The following is an 11,597-nucleotide window of genomic DNA, read 5'->3' on the forward strand; positions in this document are numbered from 1 at the left end:
AGCACCTAGACCTATAATTATCCCAAACCCAGATGCCTACACACCAGCATATGAACACAGTCAGTAACACCTGAGGCAATATGTCCCTGCCAGAACCCAGCTATCCTATGACAGCAAGACTTGAACATTCCAACACAGCAGCACAAGAAAACTTCATCAAAAATAATATATGAAGATGATAGAGGTTCTTAAAGAGGAAATGAATAAGTCCCTTAAAGAAATCCAGGAAAACACAAATAATTGGAGGAAATGATTAAGTCCTTTACAGAAAACCAAGAAAAACAAACAAACAGCTGAAGAAAATGAATAATACAGTTCAAGACCTGAAAATGGTAATAGGAACAACAAATAAAACATAAAATGGGATAATTCTGGAAGCGAAAAATATAGGAATTTGAACAGGATTTATAGAGGCAAGTTTCATCAACAGATTGCAAGAGCTGCAAGGCAGAATCTCAGGCATAGAAGATATGATAGAAGAAATGGATATATCAGTTAAATCTAAAAAAAAAAAAAAAAAATCCCTGACAAAAAATCCAGGAAATGTGAGATATTATGAAAGGAACAAACCTAAGAATAATAGGATTAGAGGAACAAGAAGCTTAAAGGCCCAGAAAATTTTTTCAACAAAATCATAGAAGAAGAGTTTCCTAATCTAAAGAAGGTATATAAAGGTATAAAAGCATATAGGACAGCAAATAGATTGTATATTTGTAGAAGGTATATAAAGGTATAAAAAGCATATAGGACAGGAAATAGATTGTACAAGAAAAGAAAGGTCCCTCACCACATAATAACCAAAGCACTAAACATACAGGACAAAGAAAGAAAATTAAAAGCTGCAAGGGAAAAAGATCAAGTAACGGATAAAGGTAGAGCTATTCAAATTACACCTGACTTCTTAACGAAGACTCTAAAAGCCAGAAGGGCCTGGACAGATACACCGCAGACTCTGAGAGACCACAGATGCCAGACCAGACTACTATACCCAGAAAAACTTTCAATCACCATAAATGGAAAAAGTAAGATACTCCACAATAAAGTCAAATTTCAACCATATCTCTCCACAAATCCAGCCCTATAGAAGGTACTAGAAGAAAAACTCTAACCCAAGGAGGTTAACTACACCTTGGAAAACACAGGTAATAAATAATCTCACATCACTGAAACCCAAAGAAGGGAAACACACACACACACACACACACACACACACACACCAACAACAACAACAACCACAAAAACAACAACAAAATAACAGGAAATAACAATCATTGGTCACTAGTACCTCTTGATACCAGTGGACTCAATCCCCCAATAAAAAGACACAGGCTTACAGAATGCATATGAAAACAGGATCCATACTTCTGCTGCATACAAGAAACACACCTCAACATCAAGGATAGGCATTACCTCAGAATAAAAGGTTGGAAAAAGATATTCCAAGCAATGGTCTTCTTGTGGAACAGGGGCTTCTCTGACTCTTTTGCCACCTTTTGGAACCCTATTCCTCATACTGGGTTGCCTTGTCCAGCCTTAATATGAAGGGAAGTGCTTAGTCTTAGTGTAACTTGATATACCATGTTTTGTTGATATCCAGGGCAGACCTGCTCTTTTCTGAATAGAAAAGGAGGAGGAGTGGATAGGGTGGGCAGAGGGAAGGTGGGGGGTGGGACTGGGAGAAGTTTGAAGGGAAAGGAAGGAAGGAAGGAAGGAAGGAAGAAAGGAAGGAAGGAAGGAAGGAAGGGAGGGAGGGAGGGAGGGAGGAAGGAGGAAGGGAGGGAGGGAGGGAGGAGAAATCCCAAGCAAATGAATCTAAGAAGCAATTGGGTGTAGGTATTTTAATATCTAACAAAATAAACTTCAAACCAAAACTAATCAAAAGATATGGGAAAAGACACTACATACTCATTGAAGGAAAAATCTACCAAGATGACATTTCAATTTTAAACATCTATGTCCCGAACACAAGGGAATTACTTTTATAAAAGAAACATTACTACAGCTAAAATCACATGTTGACCCTCACACACCAGCATGGGAGACTTCAATACCCTACTCTCACCAACAAACAGGTCATCCAGACAAAAACTACACAGAGATATACTGAAGCTAACAGATATTATAAACCAAATGGACCTAACATATTTACAAAACATTTTCATCCAAACACAAAAGAATATACCTTCTCCTCTGCACCTTATGCAAGTATCTCCAAAATTGATCACATACTTCGACACAAAGCAAGTCTCAGCAGATACAAAGAAATTTAAATAACTCCCTGCATCCTATCAGACCACCAGGTATTAAAGCTGGATATCAACAGAAAGCCTACAAATTCATGAAAACTGATCAACTCTCAACTGAATGAAAAATGGGTCAAGACAGAAGTAAAAATAAGAAATTAAAGGCTTTCTGGAATTTAATTAAAATGAATACACAGCATACCCAAACTCATAGGACACAATGAAAGCAGTACTAAGATGAAAGTTCATACCACTAAGTGCCTACATTAAAAAAAAAAAAAATTAGAGAGATCTCATACAAACAACTTAACAGCACATCTGAAAGCTCTAGAACAAAAAGAACTAATCACACCCAAGCAGGAAATAATCAAATGGAGGACTGAAATAGAAACAAAGAAAATAAGAAGAATCAATGAAACAAAGAGTAAGTTCTTTAAGAAAATCAGTAAGATAGACAAACCCTTATCCAAACTAACTAAAGGACACAGAGAAGATGTCCAGGTTACCAAAATAAAAAATGAAAATGGGGACATAAAAACAAACAAGGAAATCCACAGAATTGTAAGGACACACTTAAAAATCTCTCCACCAAATTGGAGAATCTTAAAAAAAAAAAAATGTACATAGGTACCACTTACTAAAGTTAAATTGTGATTAGATAAATAATTTAAATAGAACAATAACCCTTAGTAAATGGAAGCAGTCATTAAAAGGCTCCCAACCAAAAAATAAGGGGTGGGGGAGGAAGAAAAAAAAAAAAAGAAAAAGCACAGGGTCAGACAATTTAGCAAAGAATTCTACAAGACTTTAAAAGAGAAATGCTGATACTCCTCAGATTATTCCACAAAATAGTAACAGAGTAATATTGCAAAATTCATTTTATGAGGTCAGAGTTACCCTGATACCCAAAATCATATAAAAACTCTAGAGAAAGAGAATTATAGACCAATATCCCTTATGAATATAGATGCAAAAATACTTAATAAAATACTTACAAATCTAATCAAAGAACACATCAAAAAGATCATCCTTCATGATCAGGTAGGCTTCATCCCAGAGATGCAGGGATGGTTCAACATATGAAAATCAGCCAATATAATCTGCCATATAAACAAACTGAAAGAAAAAAATCTACATGATCATCATATTAGATGCCAAAAAGGCCTTTGACAAAATCTAATACCCCTTCATGATATAGTCTTGGAGAGATTAAGTTTACAAGGGACATACCTAAACATAACAAAGACAATTTACAGCAAGTCTATAGGCAACATCAAATTAAGTGTAGAGAAACTCAAAGTAATTCCACTAAAATCTGAAACAAGACAAGGTTGTCCACTCTCTCCAAATATTCAATTTCAACATAGTACTTGAAGTTTTAGCAAGAACAATAAGACAACTGAGGAAATCAAGGAAATACACATTGGAAAAGAAAAAGTCAAAGTATTGCTATTTGCAGATGATATGACAGTATATATAAGTGGCCCTAACAATTCCACCAGGGAACTCCTGCAGCTGAAAAACACTTTCAGCAAAGTAGCTAGATACAAGGTTGACTAATAAATAAATAAATAAATAAATAAATAAGCAAACCTCCTATTTACAAATGGCAAATGGACTGAGAAAGAAATCAGGGAAATAATCTTTCTCACAATAGCTACAAATAGTATAAAATATCCTGGGGTAACTCTGACCAAGCAAGTGAAAGACTTGTATGATAAAACTTCAAGTCTTTGAAGAAAGAAATTGAAGAAGATATCAGAAGATGGAAAGCTCTCTCATGCTGATGGATTAGTAGGATTAACATAGTAAAAATGGCCATTTTACCACAAGCAATGTACACATTCAATGCAATCCCCATCAAAATTCCAACACAATTCTTTACAGACCTTTAAAGTACAATTCTCAACTTCATATGAAAAAGCAAAAGACCCAGGATAGCTAAAACAATCCTGAACAATAACAGAAATGCTGGTGGTATCACCATTCCTGATTTCAAGTTATACCACAGAGCTATAGTAATAAAACCTGCATGGCATAAAAAACAGACATGTTGATCAATGGAATTGAATACCCTGACATAAATTCACATACCTACAGACATCTGATTTTATTTTTGTAAAGAAGCCAGAATTATACAATTGGAAAAAGAAAACATCTTCAACAAATATTGCTGGTCAAACTGTATGTCTGCATGTAGAAGAATGCAAATAGATCCATATTTATCACACAAAACTCAATCGCGAGTGGATGACAGACCTCAACATAAAATCAGATACACCAATCGGAGCGCAATGCAAACTTCCTAGAATCTATGAGGGTGGTCCTAGTGATGACTCCTGGTCATGGGAGACACGGAGTCTCAACTAGCCATCTTTTATAGCCAGGCAAGGCTTCCTCCAGTGGTGGGACCCGGTGGCATTCAATTGAGTTATTGGCCAAGGAGGTCCTATGGATATCCCCAAACAACCTAAGTTGATGCTAGGACAGAAGTTGCTCTCCAAAAACTGATATTGGAGCCCCACTGATAGGGACAGCATCCACACAGCTCATTGAACATGGACAGGTTCAGCAGGTGCCTACATGGAGCCTTCACCCTTATCTTCTAGATAGTCTCTTTGGTGCAGGAAGGTACTCTAGAGGCTACCAAAAGAGAAATGTGCACATCATGCCAGCCACAAAACCTTTGACCACCATCAGTCCTGCCTATAAGACGTGCTGAAGCCATGGTGGCACAGAATTTGTGGGAGTGGCCAGCCAGAGGAAGTCCATGCCTGACACTGCTTGGATGGCCAGGAACCAGACTGACTATTCTAGAGACCTGGGGTAGTACCAAACACAACCTGTCTTAAAAAAAAAAGAAAAAGAAAAAGAAAAAAGAAAAAAAGAAAAAATTCCTAATGATATTCTACTACACTTACAGATTGGTGACTTGTCCAGCCATTATTGGAGAAGCTTCCTCCAGCAGCAGCAGGTGGGAACAGATCCAGAGACCCACAGTCAGGCATTATTTGGAGAGAGAGTATAAATTGGAGCTCTTCACCAGGTCCCTCCACTCAGAGCTAGGGGAATCCCAGGAAGAAGAGGGGGTGGAGGACACCTGGAGAACATAGCCCACTGAATCAACTAAGCATGGCAAATATGGGCTCATAGAAACTGAAGGGGCCCCAGGACCTCTACATATAGGTTGTAGCTGTTACCTTTTTTTTATTGGGGGGGGGCAACTCTGTGGGAGCCAGTGTGTCTGACTCTTTTGCCTTCTCTTGGGACTCTTTTCCTCCTACTCAGTCTCCTTTTCCAGCCTCCATATAAGGGCTTTTGCCTTGTCTTATTGTATTTTGTTTTGTCGTATTTGATTGTTGTCTCTTGGAGCCTTGCTCTTTTCTGATGGGAGATGGAGGAGGAGTGGGGTCTAGAGGAGAGGGGAGCTGGGAGGAGCTGGGAGGAGGGGGGAGGGGGAGGGAACTGTGGTCACGATTACTGTATGAGAAAAGACTCTATTTTCAATTAAAAACAAAAAGATATTGAGGAGAGCATGGCACATATCCAGGAAGAGTTCACAGCATTTACTTCGGAGTCCACTCCCTGCAGATACAGAGAAGGAACTGGATCATGAGATTCGTGCCTTCTAGCTACCTCCTAGCCCTACCTACTTCAGTGCTATGGAGGCCTACATCACCTGCAGCAACTCTAAAAGCAGCTCCAGACCCAGCAGCCTCTGCACTTCATCACAGGAGGAGCAAGCATCATGGGGCTAAAGAACTACAAAATGAATTGGGCATGGTGACCCAATTCTTAAATCCCAGCACTTGGGAGGCAGAGACAGGTAGAGAACTCTGTAGGTTCCAGGCCAGCCAGGGCTACATCGAGAGATCCTGTCAGAAACAACAAAAAGGAGAAGGGAGAGGAAGAGACAGAGGAGGAGGAAGGGGGGTTGGAATAGACCCCATTTAAAGAGCTCAGTGAAAGGGCCAGTTGAACCACAGGAGGACAGTTACCAGGAGGTGTGCAAGCCAGCCAGCCAGTTCTTTCATTATAGAAAGTTCTATCCATGGGAAAGAGAAATTGGCAAGGCGAGGAGGAAAATAAGTTGACAGGGCTCTTCTGGCAGTCTTCCTACAAGAACTTCTCACTTTTACTTAAAAGGGAAGAAAAATGCCATCCAATGTCTGCCACTGCCTTTTGAAAAACCTAATCTTAGCTATGGTGGCTCACTGCCATTGTTGTATGTCTCAAGACCAGTGCTAATGCCTTCCCTCGTCTACTGTATTTTCACAGAAATAGCAGAGAGGTGAATATTCTCTGTGCACACCTCCTTTTGTCCCCCTTTCTGACAAGAATGTGCATAAAACCCCAGGACAAACTGAGGTCCTGTATCACAGAAGAAAGAGCTTCCACACGGTATCTAGAAAGACACAAGCCAGTCTCAATGATAAATGTTCCTATGCCAACAAACCATCTGTGAGAAATGACAGGTCTAGTGTTGCTTGGGTATGGGATGAAATTCCAATTATCTTCCTGAAAAAAACACCCCTATTTTTTGTTTGTTTGTTTTGGTTTTTCAAGACAGGATTTCTCTGTGGTTTTGGAGGCTGTCCTGGAACTAGTTCTTGTAGACCATGCTGGTCTCGAACTCACAGAGATCCGCCAGCCTCTGCCTCCCAAGTGCTGGGATGAAAGGCCCGCTCCACCACTGCCCAGCCCATCCCTCTTCTTAATAGGTACCTTGCTTCCTGCCTGTTCTGTATAAAGTGGTAGTATGTGGCTCTCTGTGCACAGTGCACACGCTTACATATCTGCATGGATGACTATTGTAAGCAAATGTGGTATACTCATATTGGTTCTAAAATAAATACCAATGTGTATTATGCAAAATGTTCAAGTTTTTAAAAATTCTACAACCAGTTTTCTGGGAGGAAAAAATTGGGGTGTACTTTCCAATAAATAGGTGATAAACATATTTAAACTTGTTTAAAGAATAGGCCTCTGAGACTAAACTCTAGTCTCTAGTCAATAGAATCACAAGGAAAATACCTTACCCTAAAGCAGTGGTTCTCAACCTTCCTAATCCTTCAACCCTTTAATACAGTTCCTCATGCAGTGGTGACTCCCCATCCATAAAATTATTCCGTTGCTACTTCATAACTGTAATCTTGCTACTGTTATGAATCGTAAGTATCTGATATGCAGGACTCACCGGTTGAGAACCGCTGCCCTAAATCAAGGTAGGCAATTATGTGACAAGCAGCCAGGCTAACAAATAAAAAGCCAAAAGAGCAAGATGTTTGTAATAACCAGAGTCAAAAAAAAAAAAAAAGCTGAGCATCGGATATTGAAGAGCAAGATGATTCTCTGTGCAGAATCCTGTCTGGCTCCCAGGGAGACCATCCAGAGGATACTATGAAGCAAACATAGTAACCCAATCCCATTAAAGGACACTTATAAAGTTAAAGGTTATGTCCAAACAAAATGAGTACATTGTGGCAAAGCATCTAAAAGGGTCTAATTCCCACCTGTCCCCACCCATAGTTAAGGCCATAGGAAATGCATTGCCAACCTTGGTCTCGCAGAGTATGTAAACTGAACGACAGAAGACACATATTTGTGCCTGTGTATCCATTTCTGTAAACATGTCAGAACTCTAAAGACTTCCCAGAGAGTATTGTGAGGCGGGGAAAGGTGTATCTACCTTGGATCCACAATCATTTGCAGACTTAAAGCGCTGTAGGCGTTCCTTCAAGGTACTTTTTGTTCCTAAATTGCCTCCGGGGTGTTCCCAGCGTGAGTTTGCCATGTTGTTTAACCACGGGGAGGTTAGCCGGCTGCAAATTCATTAAGACCCTCATCGCCACACGCACGCCAGTTTAGCCCGGCGCGCTGTTGAGCGAGCTCAACAACAGAGAACACGAAAACTTCAGCTGGGGGGGGGGGGGAGGAGGGCAGCGTCAGAAATCCCAGATCCCCGCGCGTCCGCGTGTCCCCTGGACATTCCGTTGGGTGACCTGACACGTCACCCGTGCTCCTCGAAGGACCTAGGGACATGCCCTCCGGGTCGACCTCACAGCGACACCCTGCGGGCCGAGGCTCCACTCGCGACCCGCGGAGCGCGCGCCCCCCGCCCCGAGCCAGGGCCACGCGTGGGCCCTTCTCCGCGCAGCCCGGAGCGGGACGCTCCAGCCCCGGGGGAGGGCTCGGGGGCTCTCGGGGCTCGGCGGGGACAGCCGGGGGCGGCCCCGACACTGCCGCGCGTGGGGTGGGTGGCCGCGCGCCGCCCGCCCCTAGGCACCGAGGGCCCCCGCGTCTCCGAGAGCGCGCGTCCCCGCCGGCCGCGACCCCGCGCGAGCGACTTGCACTAACTTTCCGGGGCGGGGGAGGGGCGGCCGCCGCCGGGCCGGGCGGGCCGGGCCGAGCCTGACCTGTGCTCAGATTGTCGTTGATCCTCAGGGGCACCCTCAGGATGTAGACCAGGAAGAGCACGATGAAGAACCACACGGTCCACAGATAGGTCCACGACCACACGATGCAGGACTTGAGCTGCTCCAGGAAGCCCGCCGCCGCCGCCTCGGCCATCTTCCGGCGCTGCTGCTGCTGCTGCTGCTGCTACTGCTGCTGCTGCTGCGGGCCGCCGCGGCGCTCGGTGGCTGCCGGGATGATTCACCGGCCCGAGGCACCGCTCGAGCCGCCGCCGCCGCCGCCGCCGCCGCCGCCGCCGCCGCCGCCAGGGCCCCGCGCCGCCGAGCCCGCTCGCCCGCTCGCCCGCTCGCCCGCCCGCCCGCCGCCCGCCCGCCGCCGGGATGCGGCGGGAAACCGAGCGGCCTGCGCTCCGAGCCCCCGCCGGTGGCCTTCGTGGAGCGGTCACGTGGGCCCGGTCCCTGCACACTCCTGGGCCATTTATACTTCTTATACTAGTATTTTAGGAGGACAGCCCGGGCGCCGCCGAGGGAACCACTGACGTAACAGCTCGCGCGTGTTAGGTGCGCTTCCGAGAGCCTGGCGTGTTCCACACTTTGTAACGTCTGGGTGAGAGAGCCTGCAACAGTTGCCAGGACCCTGATTCTAGACGTAGGGAAACTGAGGTACAGAGCGCTGCAGTGTCTGCCCTAAAGGTGGAGTCAGAATTCACTTGCAATCAAGAGTTCCGGGATGCAGGGTCTGAAGGCTCTGTTTCTCTCCCGACTCGGGCTTCAAGGCAGCCATAAAACCCAGAAGGGCTACAAGATAAGAAATGCAGTCCTCCCGGTCAGTAGGCCTGAAGGGAAATCTCCTGTTTGCCTTTGTTTTAGTTTCTGTTAGGTTGTGTTCTCTAGCAGCTCTATGAAGGATTTTCCAAGGAAATTGACAACATACATATTTCTTATCCTTTTGTTTTCTGAGCGATCACCAGTCTAACAACTCTTTCACGTGTTTTTTTTTTTTTTTTTCTTTCATATAAGCAGTTTCCCTAGGATAAGTTTGGCATAATTCAACTGAACCTACTGAAGAAAATTTTTAAAAAAAGGAAGAAAATTGTGAGCATTTTTCCCACATCTGAATTAATTAGTGTATTTTATACAAGGCTTTAGATGACATCTCCAAGTCTGTTTCTGTCCATAAACGATATGACTTTTAATATATTCAATGTTAATGAAGCAAGTACAGGCTGTCCCAACTATAACCAAGACATTAAAATTCATCACCGAATAGAATATTTTACTGTAGGTTTATGTTCAGGCTCAGAATGCACCACTTCCAAATGTGACACTTTGTGAGGCCCTGCTAAATGCCTTGAATGGAAGGGAATTGCAAAGACCTCAGAAGCAAGGTGCCTCTGAGCTCCCAGCCTTCTTTTACACCCTGTCTGTCCTCCAAAGCAAAGCCAACTCCCAGAAACCAACATTCCTCTTCCCCAAGGTGGGTTGTAAAAACTAGAATGCATCTTCCTCAGACCAAGCCATAAAACCTAGGAAGACCATCCTCACCACCCTTTGAAGCTCCTCATTCTAGGACAAGCTGCCAAATAAACCTTGGGAAGAAGGAAAGTTAGGGAGAGGCCAGGATATGGATGGACTTCCCTCTCCACCTCTCACTACCTCATTCCTGAGCTGAAAAGCTTTTCTCTGGGTCTTGCAGTCTTCATCTCTGGCAGCTCCTATGTCATAGAAGAGGATGACTGGATGCATTCATCACCCTTTCCAGTTGTCAGCCTGTTTGTGAGAGTGGCGGCCTGGCCCCTTACAATGGGTGTGGAGAAGTGTCAAACCTTTCTGCTCCTACCGAGTACTTTCAGTTCCCTCCATAGTAATATGGGCTGATTTCATTTCTGCAGGTGGGGCCTGTTTTGGCACACACAGAATTCACTTGCAATCCAGAGTTCCGGGATGCAGGGTCTGAAGGCTCTGTTTCTCTCCCGACTCGGGCTTGAAATGTGAGCTATCTGTCACATTTTCTATAATTCCAGCCTCATTCCCCACTGCTGTTTGCTCCACACGTGGGCTCTTCTATAGTGAGATGCAGGCTCTGAGAAGAGAAATAGCTTCATGCATGCTTTTGGCATAGATACTTATGGCAACACACTACCATGCGATTTTTTTTTAATCTAACAAAGATGCCTAGAGTCTCTATAGAATGGAAGAACATGAATGTACTTTATGTGACGTTTAAGTGACCTACAGAATCTCCACAATCCACAGAAGTAAGTATTGTTGTCTTCCAGTAAGTGAAGAATTTGGGGATGTACTCTTTTTTTTTAGTTAAGGAACCTCGGTGAAGGGACATTCGTATGGCTCATTTGAGCCACAACTTTCCAAATAGGTGTTCCTGGAGGGTCAGTCTATCCTGTTACTCACCTTTGTCTCCCGTGGTGTGCTACTAGAGGTGAGAGTGGGAAGTGCTGAGACAGAGAGAGAGAGAGAGAGAGAGAGAGAGAGAGAGAGAGAGAGAGAGAGAGAGAGAGAGAGAGAGAGATCGATTACACACTTCAGCATAGGCAGAGTATGGACTATATGTAGAGATGGAGAGAGAGAGAGAGAGAGAGAGAGAGAGAGAGAGAGAGAGAGAGAGATCGATTACACACTTCAGCATAGGCAGAGTATGGACTATATGTAGAGATGGCCTTGAATACCTAGGACTGTGCCATTCTGAAGGGCCTGACAGCAATGCTAATTAGCTATTTCCGTAGAGAAAACAACCAATCCAGATGTAAGTGGAGATTTTACAAATACTGAGATGCAATTGGTGGAATTAAGCATGGCGGTTTCAGGTTGCAACTCAGTTGCACAAAGGAATAATTAGTCTATTTGGGGATTGTGAGGGTATTTCCAGAAGGGACCAATCAAGGAGTCGGAGTCCATTTTATGGGAATGTCCACCTTCAGTG

General features: G+C 43.8%; 1 protein-coding gene across 6 annotated transcripts in view; it reads right to left on the minus strand.

Annotated features, from left to right (window-relative positions):
* Positions 1–8,860, minus strand: part of St7 (suppression of tumorigenicity 7) — a 234,027-nt gene extending 225,167 nt beyond the window's left edge. Inside the window, exon 1 of one of the 6 annotated variants that reach the window (XM_035450733.1) lies at positions 8,660–8,854. In XM_035450733.1, coding sequence (XP_035306624.1) covers positions 8,660–8,813 — 154 coding nt within the window. In that variant the 5' untranslated portion in view covers positions 8,814–8,854. Of the gene's footprint in view, positions 1–7,932; positions 7,965–8,659 lie in introns of those variants that run through there. The other 5 variants (XM_027389945.2, XM_027389946.2, XM_035450734.1 and 2 more) reach the window with 5 other exon arrangements.
* Positions 8,861–11,597: the final 2,737 nt, after the last annotated feature.

The sequence above is a fragment of the Cricetulus griseus genome, assembly GCF_003668045.3.
Source record: "Cricetulus griseus strain 17A/GY chromosome 1 unlocalized genomic scaffold, alternate assembly CriGri-PICRH-1.0 chr1_0, whole genome shotgun sequence".
NCBI lineage: Eukaryota > Metazoa > Chordata > Mammalia > Rodentia > Cricetidae > Cricetulus > Cricetulus griseus.